This window comes from Saimiri boliviensis, chromosome 3 (genome assembly GCF_048565385.1).
Source record: "Saimiri boliviensis isolate mSaiBol1 chromosome 3, mSaiBol1.pri, whole genome shotgun sequence".
NCBI classification, from domain to species: Eukaryota; Metazoa; Chordata; class Mammalia; order Primates; family Cebidae; genus Saimiri; species Saimiri boliviensis.
This window is the reverse complement of record NC_133451.1, coordinates 144,844,781-144,863,871: the sequence shown is the minus strand read 5'-3', so window position 1 is coordinate 144,863,871 and position 19,091 is coordinate 144,844,781. Positions and strand designations below refer to the sequence as shown.

Genomic DNA, 19,091 nt, shown 5'->3' with positions numbered 1-19,091 from the left:
GCAAGTGTTGGGGAAAAGGCTCACCTGTGCCAAGATAAGATTTTCCCATCTTGGATGAAGAGGAAGTTTTTCTGCAAAAATAAATAAGAAGTCTAAATATTAGAACTTATGAGGAAGAGTTATGCCTTCTAATGTCTTTAAAGAAATGCGAGATTCTTCCGTTCTCTTCCTCAGTCCGTTTTATCCTTTGAAAGACACAAGTCACGGGGAGCATGTTAAATGTCAACGAAACTATGTAAACTGGTAGATGTTAATTAACTCTGCCAGACAAAACAGTTGCAGGATTGGATAAATGAGGAAATGCACCATCTAAGCAGTTATATGCAAGAATGAAAGAGATGAGAAGTCATTCTCATACACACACAACTTCTCAGTTCTCCTGTGTCTGGATGAAGGCCATAGACATTTTATGAATTTAAAGTGGTAGCACCAAAAATGTCATTGGAGTGTTTATTACTTCAAGTTTGGTGTGTTATAAATGTCATCTAGAGACCATGCCGTACCAGTAAGAAGATATCATTGTTGTAGACACTGAAACCATTTCATTGTTGTAGACACTGAAACCATTTCAGTGACAGATAAATACCTTCCCAAGGGTTTGGTTTGCAAAAAGAAAAAAAAAAATCTTTTTATCAATTGCTGGATTATTAGGTCATACAATTGTTTTAATCTGTAGTGATTAAACTATACCTGCCTATACATGTGATTTACAAGACAGTTTGATTTCAGAGAGCTTTTATTAATGTATTTTATTTCACCCAGAGTGTGTTTCTTATAACAAACAGGAAACCTCACTAACTATAACCCAAAGTTTGAGCAATGGAAAGGCACATAGATGATGTCGTACATTATAAATATTTTTTGTACTTGCTAGTTTATTTCTAAGGAAATTATGAGAATGACATCATCATGATGACTGACTTTTATTAGTGTTTTTACTCTGAAGATCTAGACAAGTAGTTACAAAGAAAAACAGATTGTCTAGTGTCACCCCTTAATACTTTGCCTGATGTTTTCTAGTGACATTAATCTTGGGAAGTGATTCCAGGACTACTCTGCTACCATGAGTTCTCTTTTATACATTTATCATCAAAAAGAACATGGTGGTAAAGTACAAAATTTTTTAAAACTCAAAATAATAAATAATTACTTTTGATTTTTGCCTGGAGCACTGCTCAGATTATTCTACAACTTGAAAAACAATTTTATTCCAATATTTTATAGACCATTATTTGTTACTATCAGAAGAAGGTTTTTCGTAACTGTTTATTATATATTTTAGCAAGATGCTTCTTTTCTATATTAATATCAAATAGAAATTGTTAATGTTCTGTTTATACTGAAGCCTTACCCCAGTATCTTTTCTAAGTAAATTATTTTATTTATTTGTGTTTTGAGATGGAGTCTCACTCTGACGCCCAGGCTGGAGTGCAATGGTGTGATCTTGGCTCACTGCTACCTCCGCTTCCTGGCTTCAAGTGATTCTCCTGCCTCAGCCTCCTGAGTAGCTGGGATTACAGGCATGTGCCACCATACCTGACTAATTTTTGTATTTTTAATAAAGACGGGGTTTCACCATGTTGGTCAGGCTGGTCTTGAACTCCTGACCACATGTGATCTGCCACCTTGGTCTCCCAAAGGGCTGAGATTACAGACAGGTAAATAATTTAAAATGACTTATTTGGTAACACTGTGTTTTGAAAGAGAAGATTAATTGGGTAAATATAGATGAAATTCATGAAATTGAGGTATAAGTCTTATAGTCTACTATTAACCCACGCAATGAATATTTGTATACCTAGAGGTGTCAGCCATTGGGCTAAGTACTGAGATACAATCAAAGAATAATAAAACTTGATTTCCATTGAAGATTTCTTCTGTATGGAGTAGGGAGACTGGTAGGTATAATCAATGCAAAATTATATGATGGTAGTCTGGTGTCCTAGCAATATCTGGAAATTACTAGGACAAAAAGAAAAAGACATGCTTGCTAAACTCTGGAGTCAAGGAGGACTTTGCAGAAGCACTGGAACTGGTGGTAAACAATCAACAAGTTATTCCAGAGAATCTAGATGGGAATGGTCTCCAGAGCAGAGAGAACAAACAAATGCAGAGACATCAGGATATTAAAGCCAAGGGAGCATCAGAGTTCACCGTAGCTGGAAAAACAGGAACATGAGATAGAATGACAGAAGTGGAGGCTGGAAAGAAAGGTTAAGGCCACATTGTAGAGTGTCTCATGGTCCCTCCTAAATTATTTGGGCCTATTTTATAGGTGATAAGAGTCAAAAAGTTTTGCTTTGTTATTCTTTTAAAGATGCAAAGTAAAATGAACACATTTGTTGGTTACAAATCTATGTGAAGAATGGACCAGTGTCCTATCATCAGACACGGCCAACAGAAACAAAAACTCTCACAGGCAAAGAAGAAAAATGAACTGTTCTTTATGCTATCCATGATTTTTTTAACCTCCATTTAGATTTATATCAGGAAATTCAAAGAAAACTTAGCTTTATTTGTGTTTTAACCAGCTCAGCAGCAATGGATGCCAAAGTCACTCCAGCGTTAATAAGCGCAGTTCTACCTTAGGCCATATTCCTACTTCAAGACTGTTTTGGAATGATTTGTAATATTACACAAAATAACATTTCACGGTATACTGAGGGGCTCCCAGACAATCTTACATGTATCTCTGATATCTACTATTTATTAAAATTGAAAGATTGCCAATTTCTAATAGAAAAAAAACTTTCCTTATCATTTTTACAGCAATAAAATATAGACCTCCAGATATCTGGAGTTCTAATATTAACATCAACATGGCCCTACATTTTGCTTATACATATAAAAAAATCTTCAAGGTTTATATCATACATACTAATTTTGATAGGTAATTTCACATTTGAGTCCCTGATTTCTGCAATCTAGGCTTACGTGTGTGACATAAAGACAATCTGTTTGCATCTGGCAATATGTAAGAAAAAGAGGAGCAAGGCAATTTGTTGATACTGATGATATTTGTGTCCATAATTAGGCTGATAGAGTGCTGCTTCAGGAGTTTGGCTTTTTAACTGTTTGATGATTCTTGAAATACCTATGTAGTTTTTGCTGATGTGCTTATATTTCTATTTTCTAATAATTACACATAATACATATAAATACAAATATAGTCCCTCTGTTTATATACTTAAATAAGTATATGTGTGTTATTTTATTATTGTCCATCATATATTACATTTTGTATATAAAGAGGGAGATGCCTTTTTAAGTTAGCTTTTAAATTTGATTTCAAATAATTCCACCTACCCAGTAAAACAAGCAGCTTTACTGCAAATGCTGCACATGACAAATCTAAGTACCATCAGCAATGCCTCCTCCAAAGCCCTCACCCTAAAGTCACTTGTCATGCATTCTATGAAATGAGGGGGAAAAAAATGAACACCATATCCAATTATAGTTTTTCACCTGAAACTATTAAAATAGAAAAGAAAATTCCTATTAAAATGGAAAATGTCTAGGTGGAAACATTTAACTATCATTTTGCTAGAGTTGATCTTATTCATTTCAAAGGTGGCATCTTGGTTTGGGGTGATAGCTCTGAGAGAAGAATTTGGTGAATGAATGAATGAATGGTCATGTGTTTCTTGGTACAATCTTATATTTTCAATCCTTCCATACAATTAGGGATAGCTCTCCTATTTCCTACTGTCATGTTTATGAACAATATGCTCATTGCTCCTCCCACCTGTCTTCATCATGATGAAGAAAGGAGCTGATTACTAAATAATTAATAAATATGTGCCATCTGAGTACTAGTAACTTTAAATTTTTATTTTATGTGTTTTTCATTTTTAAAAAAATGACATTGTGAAGTAGAAGCTATAATGCCTTTACAATAGAAAAAGACCAAAGGTCAGGAATGTTAAATTATTTCCCCAAAGTCAAGCAGCCTGGAAGTCATGTAAGCAAGGATTCAAACCCAATTCTCATGTGATAGAGCACACATTCTCTCCACCATATTTACGTGTGCCCTCTGATACCTAAAATTCTCCACAATCTGTACACTTATTTTTGTACTCTTCTCTTCCATTTCTCTTTTTTTCCAAAGAATCACACTCATTACTCATAAAGTATCTCTCTGGGAGATTCTGCCCTTTCTTTCTTCCCTTTCTGGCCCTTTCGCATCATTGAAGTCTCAACTTGAATATTTAGAGAGGTCTTCTCTCTTTAGAAAGGTCTTCCCTGACGTCGCTCTAGTCTGAATTACATTCCCCCTGAATTCTTTTTCATAACACCCTATTCTTGTCTTTTATAGTCCTCTCCAAAGTTGAACTATGTATTTTCTGTATAGCCTTTCTTATGTGAAGTCTCTTTCCCCAACTAGAATACAATAGTCCATGCTGTGGTATATTGTAACAATGGCTAAATTTTCTTGAGCACCAACAGTCTGTCAGGGATCATCCTTCTATCTTTCCATGCAACAACCCACAAAGTAGGAAATGCGTGTATTTTGAAAATGGTAAAAGTGAGAAACAGAGAGGCTAAGATAAGTTTCCCAAAGTCAGAAAGCTATCAAGCGGTGGAGTCAAGTTGCAAAGCAAGACAGTCTAGATCTCTGAGCCCATAGTCTTAAACAACATGTTATGAACGAACAGGAATCTGACACATGAAAACATGGATGCAACTGGCATACCACATCTGCCCCTTGATGACTGAGTGACGTGGTGGAATCTGAGAGCAAAAGCTGTGCAGTGAATGAGGATAAATGTTCATAACATTATAGATTTTGAAGAGAGTGGGTGCTGGCAGTCAGAAAGTGGAAGCACTATAAACACTTCATTTGCCCTACTATTTAGAATCAAGAACTAGTCTCTGCATAGTGATTCTGGGGATCTGAATTGGGACTCATTAATTTTCCATCAGTTTTTTCAAGCTGCTACATGTGTTGAATTATGAACATACTAGAACCCTGGTCAGTCTTTCACTGTTTGGTTCTTCCTTTAGTTAACTAACAACACGGTCTCAAGAAATTTTAATATCAGGAGTTCCCTCGAATTCTGCCCTTTGATGCAAAATTATATTAATCATAGATTTTTAAAGTATATTTTCCATTATATTAAAAATTATAAGGAGCAGAGCTTTTATTCATTGAAATCTATCCTTGGAAGTTGGTGAAACTTCCATGGAAAAGATGAACAGCTGGACACTGTCCTCCTTAACATAAATCCTCATGTACTTAAATCAGGTTATTTGTACTCCTCAGAGTTTTTTCTTCTGTGACTTTAAGAAAATCAAGCCCTCCCTTTAGACTTTCTTTATAAATTCTATTCTAATTTTATAATCACTTTTCTGTCTTTAATCTAAACTTCATCCAGATTTTTTTATTTCTGTAATGTATAGTTCCCACATTTATTTTATCTGAATGGAATAGCACCATAATTTCTTTCTTAAAGAAAAGATGGAATTACAGAATTTTATATTTTAAATTGTCATGTAATATAATAGTGAAGATGCATTTGGTCAGAAATATATATTAATAGTTTTTATTCATAATTAATACAAAGAAAAGATATCAAATATCAAAAAGAATTTCTTAATTTAAATATCTGAGGCATAGCAAATGTTTATTTTCTAAATGTTGATTTGTCGCTAATGATATTTTGGAATAAATATAATTTTCCTATGAAAATGAATGTTTAGATTTCTCATACTTGAGTGTTTTAATGCTTCTATGTTGTTAGAATTCTGCATCTGATCATTTTGGAAAATAGTACTTAATGAAAATATTAAAGATTCAAAGAATTTGATTCTGCTTCTTGGTAAATTGCAAGTTTAATTGGCATATAAATCATGTAAATACAAACTCTACTTAGAAAGTAATTTTTAAAGTACCATAATTGTTATATGACCTTGAAGTTCCAGCAATCTATTGCATAACTCTTCAAGAGAAGTCACATGGAGGAAACCTCATATTTCCTTAAATTTATTAGTGTTCCTTGGTGGTCTAAACGATTGGGGTTTTTTTTTCAAGGTCTCTTTTCAAAGCAATAATCTTACTTAATTGCTTAATGTTTTCTCTTACATAAGTCAATTTGAGTTCTTATTTAGAGTAACAATAGAAATACATAATGGGCAAGAGTAGTGAAACATGATTAGGAAACTCAAGTATGCCAGTGTTATATTTCTATATAACGATGTGAAGATAATGCTTTTAGCTGCATGACCGGCATATTAGCCACACATCGTAAAAAACAAACTTTATAAAAGCAAGAGGTCAAATTCATTAAAAACAATTTTGTACCCTTTGCTACAGTTAAGCATTTATCTTTAATATTGTGATTTCTTTCTCCTATTGAAAAAGCCCTGAATCTCCCATTTTTTGACAGGAGAAAAAAATTTAAACTAAAAAGGTATAAATCACGTGAAACTATCGAGAAAACTTACTTTATATTCCTGGGTTTAATGTTTAAAATAACATGATAAGACTTTATGCCTCAGAGAGTTTAGCTTTAAAGATGGTGAATTAAATCGTGTAAGTCCATTTTATTTCATTTGTTTTCGATATAAAAGTCTATTATTTCAGTAACTCCATAAAATTAACTTTTGTTTTTATAAAAGTTAGTAGTTCTTATGTTTGTAAGATTATTATTAACAAAATCTTAAAATGTATTTGTCTTTATTACAGACCAAGTCATTCTAAGAAAGACACTTTTTATCTATTAAGTAAAATAAATTATAAGGGGGTCTGAATAACTTAATGGGTTTTCTAAATTGTCTTTCTTATTCCAAAGGAAATACTTGCTTTTCTCACAAGATATGCTCAATATTGTCAACTTAAGTTTGTTTTTTTTTTAACTATTTATGCTTAAGAATGGTCCTAAAAGTGAAATCCATGAGACACTGACAGAAGAAAGAATGGAACCTCTCCAAATACATATAATATTTCCTTTATTCTGTGGTATCATCTAGTCTTTGGGGATATGTATATTTTAAGGGATGTTCATACTCACACACTCTTTGAATAATCTTACATTCTTCCTTAATTTATAATTGATTATCCAAATTTAAATTTAAATTTGGTATCCTTTTTGTTTCTATAAATATGTGTCATAATAGTCAATAGTGCTCTGAAGTAATTTTCACAGCTGTTGCTACTATCAAAAACACACATTTTTCTATCACAACTCTGGGAAGTGCGTTTTTACATTGGGTTTGTTTTTGGTGGGAAGAAAATATTGTGATTTCCCACTGGAATTATTAGAGAACAAACAAATGTTGGGGTCTGTCTCTTTCACCCCTTATCTTTGTCTACTAAATAGTTTTATGTTTAACTTTAGAGTATAAATTTTATATATTTTTAAATGAAAAAAATCACTATATTTTTACAATCACCAAGTTGAGGATATTTCAATTTTAAAACAAAAATTTAGATTACCTCAAGCCTTACAAATCATGTGTTAATAAACCAACCACTGGCAACACTTACCACCTAAATCTCCTGAAAAGATACACACAAATCTTTATCAAAAGTATGTGGTAAGTCTGGTGCTAAATATAAGTATAAATGTGCCTGTCCATGCCTGTAATTTTCTGAAGTCCAAAAGTTCTTTGGATGGCAGGCAGCAAGTTAATACTTCTTCTGCATAACATGCACACATTCCTCATCTGATCAGAATACAGGACATCACATTCTGTACTTCAAAATCACATTCCCTACTTAAGAAGCTTATTATTTTATAGAACAACTGAATGTGAGAATAGTTCTTCCCTCTCTGTGCACTATAATAGTTATGTCTTCAATTGGAGTAGCACTTTGGAGCTCATAACGTAATTTTACATTCATCATCTTTTTGGATTATCTGAGCAACCTTATGTCATAGACTTAAGACATTTACCAAGAAGTTTTCCTTTGCCTCAGTGAGAGTATTTATACCACAGAAATTTACACAAATCAGCACTTTTTTTTTTTTCAAACATCCCATTTACTGGCACAACACTACCTTAAAACCTAAATTAACCTTTGTGTTAAGATAAGTGAGGTATACACTTCACTCTATGCTACCTAAGTTAAAATGACTAAGTCATTTAATTTAAAGTAATATATATAAGTTAAAGTAACTGAGGGATGAGTTTTATTTTATTCCTCTGTAGAACTTCAGAAACTCAAGTTACCTAAGACTGTTTCAAAACTGCCTAGTTCATGAACAATGGGTGCTGATAAGAAAAAAATCTCTTCTTCATTTGTTCATTTCTTCATTTAGGAAATACTTGGTAGAGCATTGTAACATAGTAGTTCGAATTGTGTGTCTTGCAGTCACAGACAATCTCTGCTTTGATACTTTTATTTGTGCACTTTGGGCAAGTTACTCAATTCCTCTATGCCTGTTTCCTTAAATGGAAAATAAAGATAATAAAACAGTCTTAAACTCTAGAGTTGTTGTAAGGTTTAAACAGACTAATGCTTGCAAATCGCTTAGAACAGTCTCTGACACACAGTAAGAACTCAGTACAACCAACTAGTACTAAAACAAGTCAGTACCTCCACTGTCAAGTTCTCCACTATTGGAGAATTGTTCCTAATTTACATATCTAACGTTTTGTTGTGTCTAACAAAGTAGTTAGCTTAATATTTTACCCTTTTATAGTTCAGTCTAGAATTATTTTTTTATTTAAGTTTCAACGAGTCTTAAAACTATGGTTTTCATAATGGTTTAGTGAGGTTACAAAGCTTTTTCTAATTGTAATTTTTATTCATTTTTTTATTCCCAAGAACATTCTTGTGGTTTTGTTAAACAGTCATTATTTTCATTTAGCCTAAGTGTACAGAATAAGAGCTTTGCTTTCCCTCTGAGTCACCAATATTTCTATATCTTTTTTTCTTCAAAAAAGTGTTTGGTGCTAGGATTTTCTTTTTGAGAAGGGTTTATGCTTTTTGGGTGCTTGTTATTTTATCACTTAATTGTTTCAAGTAGATGTTTCACACAGTTTAATTTTGTTAAAGCATTTTGTCTTATTGAGAAGATATTTTAGAAAACTGAACTTTGGAATACTGTGGCTATTATTAACATCTGATGCATATTGAGCCATATAGTCCCTTGTGTTTAAACCATTCTCTGATATTATATTGGATTCCTTGTGCACATATATTAAAGTTTCCACAGCTGTTGACTGCTGCCTCGGCAAGATAAAAGGTACATGTCAATCCAATCTCTAATATGCCTTGATGTATCACATGTCACAGTTCAAATGCTTTAAAAGCCTAAGGAGGAAATAGTAATATGAACATAATAAATTAAATTCCATTTGACAAATATGAATTTTATATAAAATAAATCACATATATACATAAAATATTGTGACTATAATAGTTATAAGTATATTACTGAGTATGTGTATATGTTTTTACTTATAGGTGGAAATATCAAAAGATCATTTGTGTATGAAACACAAAGGAGCTATGAAACTAGAAATTGTAGAAAATAGCCACTTCTAATATCTTCACTCTGAGTAGGCTGTAACTTAAACCTAGTATGGCTGATTTATTGTGTTTGTTTGAAGGGAGTAGAAAAGAGAATTCTTGTGTCTTACAGGTAGATGATTTCCATATGGAATCTCTTTTATTCTCCCATTTGTACTTTTCTAGTCTGTCTTTGCATCTGCTACCTTCAAAAGATAAATTGCTTGAAAATTCTAAACACAGGTTTGATACGGACCAATCGCTACATACCAGCGATTACATACCCCATGAAACACTTCCAAAAATTCTGAATTGCTGAGTATCTTCTAGCAGCTCTCAATGTTATCTGAAGCAGGGCAGATTTCTTTGTCAGGTGTGATGAAATGTGATGCAGGTGAGCTTGTATCCCACCAGCATTTGAAAATTTTATATACAGTTATGCATTGCATAAAGACATTTGAGTAAATGACGGACTGCATATACATTGGTGGTCCCATAAGATTGTAACACCATATTTTTACGGTACCTTTTCTATGTTTACATACACAGATGCTTACCATTGTATTAAGTGGCCTACAGTATTCAGTAAAGTAACATGCCGCATGGGTCTGCAGCCTAGGAGCAATAGGCCATACCATATAGCCTAGGTGTGTAGAAGGCTCTACCATCTAGGCCTCTACCATCTAGGCCTGATGTTCACACAAGGACGAAACTGCCTAACGAAACATTTCTCAGAAGGTATCCCCATTTGTTAAGCGATTCATGACTGAAACAGTGAGTAAACACAATTAAGAAGAAGAGACAAGTTGAGCCTCAGCATTCCATTAATTGGAATTAAGTTTAGAGGAAAACCAAATCTGGAAAAATAGAGGAAATTTTAATGAAAAAGGGAGAATTCCTACTAGAATTGATAGGTCCTTAGTTGATTGTGGCTGGTTTTATTCTCAGAGAATAGTGCAGTTCAGAAAAGCTAAGAGAGTGGATTACAAAATGACAGAAGATATTTATGTCTTTCCCAAACTTAAGTTTAGGAGGAAAAAAAAGTCAATTCAATAGTAAGAATTTTATGAATGAAAAGAGAACTACCAAATTATTTGAAGTATTCTTTGACTTTAACGTCTCCAGTAGACTTGATCATAAACTCCACTTCCCTAGAAAAGAGAATGGGCTAAGTAACCTTTCTGGTTCTTTTGAGAGTGTTTTCTGACACCGAATGAGAGATTTTCTGTCCCAACCACCACTTCTCCCATACTAAGAATTAATTCGACTTAATTCAGTTCAATTCTGAAACTATCTGGACTTAACTCAGACCTTACAGGTTAAGGGCTCAACCCCATAAACCTGCTCCTACTTCAAATACCAGTCACAAATGGGGTGCCCATGCTAGCCACATTTCTGCCTAGCTGACTACAAATGTGGGAGTTCCTGTCACTCACCTTCAGGCTTGGTAATTCACTAGAATGACTCACAGAACACAGGAAAGCACTTTGTTTGCTCTTACTGGTTTATTATAAAGGATACAACTCAGGAATAGCCAAATGGAAGAGAGACATAGAAAAAGACATTGGAAGGGGGTAGTGTGCAGAGCTCTTCTCCCCTCTCTTGGAGGGTTGTATGGAGGTTTCATTACATAGACCTGAATGATTGAATTATTGGCCATTTGGTGACTGAACTCAACCTCCAGCCCCTCTTGCTCCCTGGGGCTGTGGGGTGGGCCGAAAAGTTCCAATTCTCTAATCACATGGTAGTTCCTCTGGTTACCAGCCCCCATCCTGAAGTTATCTAGAAGCCCACCAGTACTCAGCTCATTAGAATAAACTCAGGTGTGATTAAAACAGTTCCTTACAAATGAAAAACAAGGCATTCCTATCACTCAGGAAATTCCAGGAGTTTTAGAGGCTTAGTGAGAAGAACTGGAGACAAAGAACAAACATACTTTTTATTATATCACGAAAGCAAATCATGTTTCTCCTGTACCCTAACTCAGGGACCTCAGCGGATTCACTTCTGTTCTAAGAGCAATTTCAACTTTGGGAACTACTGAAAAGTGATGCTCCTTATCTTTTCCAAGAGTTGTTAAGAAATAGGTGCTCTACAATGTTTCACAGCTTATACACACAGCAAAATAACACAGTTTTAATTAACTGAAAATGCAAAGATTGTCCTCTAGTTAATAGAAATTGTTTGTGTATATTCAATTTTACTTTCTCTGTATCTTGGATATGAATTTGACTAACATGGGAGTTTTGATCTTAACGGAATTCATCTGTGAAAGTTTCACGTGTCCACGTTTTATTAAATGGTCTTTCCTTCTCAATTCTGAAGGATGCTTTCACTTCATTCTGAAGAATGTTGATTGTTCTTTCGGTATTGACAGCTATGAGAAAGAGCTTGTTGTAACAGAGTGTTCCTTAAGTATACCCCGTGAACTTATAGATGAAGTTCACTGGTCTCCTCTTTCAGTGCTCACAGGAGAGCATAGCCATGAAGACGCAAGTCATAAATACTTGGGATCCTTTTATAGAAACAGATTAAAATACTCATGCAGTAGGCAGAATAATGTCCCTCCCCAAATGGTGTCCTTGTCCTTTCCCTAGAACTTATGAATATGTTACCTTACATGGCAAAGGGGAATTAAGGTTGCAATGGAATTAAGATGGCTAAACAGCACATAGGAAGATTATCCTGGATCATCTGGTGGTGGGGAGCGCTCAGTGTAATCACAAGTTCTTAAAAGTGGAAGAGGGAAACAAAGGAGGTCAGAGTGATGTGATATGAGAAGGATTCAATCCATCATTTCGGGCTTTGAAGGCGCTAGAAAGAAGATACAAATTGAGAAATGCAGATGACTTCCATAAACTGGAAAACCAAAGAAAATGGATTATCTCCTAGGATCTCTAGAAAGGAACTTAGCTCTGCCAACATTTATTATAACTTGTGAGACCCCTGTTGAGCTCTCATCTACAAATTAAGATAATAAATTTTTGTTACTTCAAGCCACAAAGTTTGTGGTAAATTTTTATAGCAACAATAAAAAAATGAATACAATTTGGTATCGTGTTTGAACTAACAATTCTCAAACAAACCCGTTTTCCCATTTCTGATCGGCAAACAATTCCAGTCTAAGAGAAAGCATAGATTTCCATGAGAGGGTCCCATGTTAGTCCCAAGCCCTCTTTTTCTTTTCATGATGGATATCAGCAAAAAATAGGCAAGAAAATGACAGTTAATAAAAGAAAAGTGAAAGCCTGCCTTATAGTAAAAGTATATATCTTATAGAATATTCAAAATACCACCACTCTGTTCTTATGTGAATTCTTAGAACTATCTTGAGCATTCAGAGAGCAACAATTTTACTAGAAACCTTCATTCATACCTGCGTGCCTGTGTCATGTACATAAAATCAATTACAAGACGGTCTTACTGTTTGTAGAAACTCTGCTTACTTCTTCATGTAATTTAGTTTTTATGTAACCAAGCTTTTTTTTCTTTTTCTTTTTCTTACAAAGTTTTAGAGTGGAGAAACCTCAGGTGCTAATACGTCAATTAACCTTTGTGTCAGAAGTTACCAAAAATATTTATGTCTTATCTTTAATGCTTGTTCTTTAGCCATGCACATTTCTAACCATGTAGCATTGTTCATCCTCCTCAGAAAAAAAGTATGATAGGAATGAAACAACTCAATATTCAAAACTATGCTTTGTTATGTGCTTCCATATGTCAACTCATTGAGAGCAGGGATTTATTCTTATTGATTGTTTACCCCTAAACACCATGTCTAACACATAATAGGTATTCAATAAATATTTATTGAATAAATATTAAATAAGTTTTTTGACAAGACAGTAACAAATAATATCTTGAACATAGTGTCACATTTTGTAGTTTATGTTTTTTGGCTTTCTTAATGTCATAGGATCATGTTGTGGATGACTGAACTTGAAATCGGCCACTTACCAAAAGGTCACTAAGAAAAACTATGTTTCCTAAAATGTACAAGTCAACATTTCCTGAAGGACATTAGGACAAATTTAAAGCAAAAACAGAAATCAGAAAAAAATGAAGTTTAACCACATTAAAATATGAAGAAAATGTCTTTAAAGTATCACAGTGAAAGATACTGCCCCACAACGTTTGTTGAAAAAGAAAAGATAGGGCCAAGTGTGGTGGCTCATGCCTGTAATAGCAACACTGTCAGAAGCCAAGGCAAGAGGATCACTTGAGGCCAGAGGTTCAAAGCTGCAGTGAGCCATGATTGTGACACTGTACTCCAGTCAGGGTGACAGAGGGAAATCATGTCTAAAAAAATAAAAGAAAAAAGAATACTTTCTGATTATTCAAAGAAGAGAAAAATTCTTAATTGGTTATAACTTTAATCTGCTCAACAGGGAAGAATTTATCCCAAAGCTCCAGCACTAGGACTGATCTTATACTTACATTAAAGTTATCAGTATTCTTCATTTTGGGGTTTTGTCTATCTTCTGTGGACCCTGTGAAATTGCTTCTAAGAGCTCACTGATAACTAGAATGGCAGATAGTGAAATACTTATTAAAAATTCCTGAAGAGGATTTTATGATTTCCTCTGAAACAAGTTAGTCTCCAGGTTCCAAAGTGTGGGAAAATTATTTTCAAATCATTCGACACTCCAAATTTGAGCAGTCATCTGTGCTTGCTGTATGGCTGTCCAGAAGTTGATAAAGCATTGAAGAGCTGAGCAAAGGAAAAGATGGGGTCTTGTGGCAGCCTATGAAGTTTGGGTGTGGTTCAAGTCAGTAAGGGGTTTTTTTGTTGTTATTTTTAAAGCATTGCCAAATTGAGGAAACTGTAAAGTCTTGTTTGTAAATTGCTTGTTGCCCTTTGAGCCTTCAGTTTGGTTCTAGCAATGCTGTCTGTGCATTCCCAGAAGCACAAGAAAGAGCTCAGTACTAATAATGAAGTACAATTATTATGTGAATATTTGGGCAAATCACAGCTTTTCACCTGGATGAGGATAAACATTTTGGACATTGGTTAACAGTTTTTTAAAAGTATAATGTTAGGGCCAGGCACGGTGGCTCACGCCTGTTATACCAACACTTTGGGAGACCAATGTGGGAGGATCACCTGAGATCAGGAGTTCCAGACCAGCCTGAACAACATGGTGAAACCCATCTCTACTAGAAATGTAATATCAGCCAGGCATGGTGGCACATGCCTGTAATCCCAGGTACTCAGGAGGCTGAGGAAGGAGAACTACTTGAACCTGGGAAGTGGAAATTGCAGCGAGCCAAGATCACACCATTGCACTCTGGCCTAGGCAAAAACAGCAAAACTCCATTTCAAAAAAAAAAAAAAAAAGTATAATGTTAGAAGTCAGTGTCTTTTTGGAAGGCATGATTGTCTGGATCACAAATCTTCCATTGGCCATTCTATTAATATGTTTTTCTCCTTTTTTATCCAGCTTGGCTCAACTAATCACTAGAAGCTCAAGAATGATGTAAAAACTCCCCAGATGCTCCCTAGACTCAGTTCGATAATTGACATTTCTGGAAGGACTGTATGATTTTGATTCCATTTACTCTAAGCCATGAAACCACACATGTTGAAGGAGAAGGATGAATAGGAGTAGGAAGAAGAGCAGTTAGTAATATTGGCACCAGGGCTTTGTTGCTTCTTTTCTACTGAGCCTCTAAAGCTGGGTTATCGGATTTGGAAACAGTGAAGAGAAGGGAGCCTTTGGGCTTGGGGCTCAGACCAACAGAATGGGGCTTTGAACACACACAGTCAGATTTGGGGCAAAGGGGACTAAGATAATAGAAAAAAGTACAGGACCCTGGGAGGTCTGGTCCGCTTGCCAGTCCTGGCTCAGGCGTCAGTGTTCAGGCTCTTGGGCTAGAACAGTGTCCTGGTGAAGACTACAGCTGAGGTGACCTTATGGGGCCTGAGGGCCTTAAATATCTGGTGGTGTTTCTCATGGTGTGGCCCGTAACTGACCCTGCTCTACAAGTAACCCTTCAGTGCCCGGTCAACAGATCTTGAAAAATGATCCAGATCTGAGATAGGTGTGCATTTGAGAGTTAAATCATAATTTGTCAGTAACATCTTTTAATTAAATAGACAACATAACTCTGAAGTCTAATTCAAGTGACATGTGAGATCTCAATACATTAATCTCTTGGCACACTGGCAAACCAGGAATATATCTGTCCTTTCTAATTTCTGAACATTTAGGAATCCTATTATATCATTTTAAATGATATAATTAAAATTAAATTAAATCTGGATTCAAGCGAATCTAGGATATTTACATAATACATTAAACTGTTTTCATCAGTGTAGTTATGAAAGTGAGTATTTCTCTGAAATGACAAGAGTAGTCAAGTTTCTAACCCAACCAAAACATGACTTTGCACCTGAAAGTTGATATTAACAGTGAGATCATATGTAATGATTAATCAATTGTAAATCCTATTACCTGAAAAATTCAGAATTACTGACTTTTTTAAAATTGCTTTTTTGATTTATTGCTCTGTCATTCACATGTCTCATTCTGTTTCCATATTTGGCACTTTAGTAAATGTCAAAAATGCTCCCAAAGTCATTCATGTGATAGATAGTATCTCTAAAGTGAACAATTGTCTTCTATCACTTGTGGATTTGTTTAAATCTCTTTTCCCATCTGTCTTTCTACAGTGCATTAATTCTACATTCCTAATTCCTGAAAAGCAACCAGCACAGTTTTAAAGCATGTTGCTATCCAATTCAAATTGTATTTCTGATGATTTGATTAAAAACTACAAAGAACTACTTTCAACAAAAGCTGCTTATAGAGGAACACAAACATTTGTGAAGCAGGCATGCAGTGCTTAACCTGCACTCACAGCTTTAGAGGGAAATATATTCAAGGGAGGAATTAATCACAAACGAAATCCCACCCTTGGGCCTCGTTAGACAATCCATCAAGAAGGTTCAAATGTTCAGTGGCTTCTCTACAGTCAAATTGTACTTACATATCCTAGCTTCCAGTGTCTCATAAGAAAGCCAAGAGATTTTTATTTAATGATGATTTAAGAAGAAAAACAGCACCATCAGTCAATATTAAAATCGCCAGAACGAGATAATCTGAAAAGCAGAGTCATTCATATATGTTATTAGAGTTTTACCTTTGTAATTAAAATTAAAATTACACAGATTGTGATGGAAGTTGACTTTTTGACATTTAAATAATGATTTGGTAGTTCTGTGATATTTGCAGCCATTTTAATATGGATATGCTCTGAAAGTCTGGATATTCTACTTTGGATGATCTGTATCTTAAAACATTTTCCCTAAGCCAGGAAACAAATCAATGTTTATTAAAAGTAAAGTTTTATGCCTAAAGCTTTCAATTCTGAATGCCACGTAAAATAAGAACTACAAACAGTTCTATGCTTTGCTAGTAACATATACTGTTCTGTGGGGGACAGAAACATGGGAGTGATTGATTCCATGACTGAACATGACCTCATGAAGAGGTTGCAGTATTAGAGATTTTGTTTTTCTCTGCTAATACTTGAGAAGGAATAACGTCTCATAGTGTTTTGCCATAGGATATGTCATGACGTTTAATGGAATAAATAAGGTGATGTGCTATCAGCAGTTGCAGCATTCAATTTCTATGACATGTTTTTCATCGAGAAAGTGCTCCCTGGCTTACTAGTATGTGAACTTTAAGGCTCTGATCTAGAAAGTTTTAGTTACTTTGATTTCATTATAGAAATTCCTAGACTACTTGTGGGATAAAACAAAGGCTGAGACCATATTGAATTTCAACAAGTTGAATTAGCAGAAAATAAAGATAAATGTTCTATTTAAGAACATGATGATGTTTTAATTGTTATAGCATTTGGCATGCTTAATATATACAATCCTTGACATTCATATAATAACAAAGAAAGTTGTTTGGGATTTTTCTTTGATTTCCTAGTGTCCCCTTTCCTCTCTAGCATTTCTCCCACTCCTTCCCCAGCCGTTGCCTTTAAGCCCCCTCCCTCTGCTTCATCCTTCTGCAAAGAAAAACCCTATGCAGCAAAGGGATTCATGTAACAATGTCTTATTTCTATATAGATAGGCAAGGCAAGGCTGCCTATTACCTAGCTATGATGAACAGACCACCATCGTTGTGACAACTGATGTAGATGCCCCCAGGGCAAAGCAAAGGTTTACATATTACACAAGCAATTTAACTGTTTTCTAAACATATTGCCAAGACAGTGGGAGTTGGCAGCCCACACTGTGTTTTAGGTTTTGGAGACTTGGATTAGAAGTGACTGTTGATTATGAACCTTTTTATTTGTCTTCTATGAACTACAAGCAACCTAGTAACCCAGGAAAGAATTCTTCACAGCACTTAAACTTGTCTTCCTAGCGTACCAAGATTACATACACAAATCACTTGACAAAAGTGCTGTAAGACTCTTGCGCATAGACAACCACACAAGACAATTGTCTTGTTCTAACCCTTAAAGAGTTCCACAAAGTGAAATGTTTTATAATCCTTTTCTGTGCAGTAGGCCAGGAAGAAAAGAAAAGAGGTTGGGCAAAGATTATCCAGAAGAAAGAAAGAGACTCTTTTGGGGTTCCAGTTGAAACACAATAAAGAACATAATTAACTTTACAATTCTTTGTGTTTTTCATTTGACTGCAGGGAGGAGATGAAAGAGGACTGCTAAGCCTCGCATTCCATCCCAATTACAAGAAAAATGGAAAGCTGTATGTGTCTTATACCACCAACCAAGAACGGTGGGCTATCGGGCCTCATGACCACATTCTTAGGGTTGTGGAATACACAGTATCCAGGTATCACTAAAAGCCATCGAAGCATAAAAATTTTTATCTTATTTTCTCATCAACTTTTCATAAGCTTTTTTATTTAGAAGTTGCAAAGAAGTAGCCATAAGGTGGCAATAATTAAATCATTATCTCCATCTTGCTGAAAACTCCGTATGTGTCTTTAAGATAAATTGAGAATGATGGTTTTGACATTTTTCTTCAGTTGTCTTTTAACTTAAAGGCTACTTCTGAAACTTGGAAAACAACGTAATTTTTCGGCAATTTCTATTAGCTCCATTTCATATATGTTTACTTACTTACTATGTGCCAGGAGTTTGTTTTCCCATTTATGTACTATTTACTTTCTGGCGGACTCACCTTACATATTTTAACAATCATGGCATTGTTTTCTTCCCACAATGTAGAAAAAATCCCCACCAAGTTGACTTGAGAACAGCCAGAGTCTTTCTTGAAGTTGCAGAACTCCACAGAAAGCATCTGGGAGGACAACTGCTCTTTGGCCCTGACGGCTTTTTGTACATCATTCTCGGTGACGGGATGATCACACTGGATGATATGGAAGAAATGGATGGGTTAAGGTAAACGGCTGATTACAAATGGGTTCCTCTCAAGGTTGAAATGGTTTAAGTAACAGGAGAAAAGCTCAGCACCAGTGAATTAAGTACCATCTTTGAATGGTCACCTTGGTTAAATGCTTAACTTGTGTTGTCAGCCTCCGCATTTATGAAATGAAAAGGAATTCACTAACATGCTATGTGATCTTTTGTTTGTCATAAAAAGAATTAGTGTTGTGTAGTTCTCTGCTGCAGGGCTGCCTCTGCT

The 19,091-nt window shown here is 34.9% G+C and overlaps 1 protein-coding gene across 4 annotated transcripts in view; it reads left to right on the top strand.

The window, feature by feature from the left end:
* The window catches only part of HHIP (hedgehog interacting protein), a 94,359-nt gene that overhangs the window by 39,437 nt on the left and 35,831 nt on the right, over positions 1 to 19,091 (top strand). For all 4 annotated transcript variants that reach the window (XM_074396862.1, XM_010338636.3, XM_003928012.4 and 1 more), the window contains exons 5-6: positions 18,124 to 18,275; positions 18,674 to 18,847. In XM_074396862.1, the coding sequence (XP_074252963.1) occupies positions 18,124 to 18,275; positions 18,674 to 18,847 (326 nt within the window). The remainder of the gene's footprint in view (positions 1 to 18,123; positions 18,276 to 18,673; positions 18,848 to 19,091) is intronic.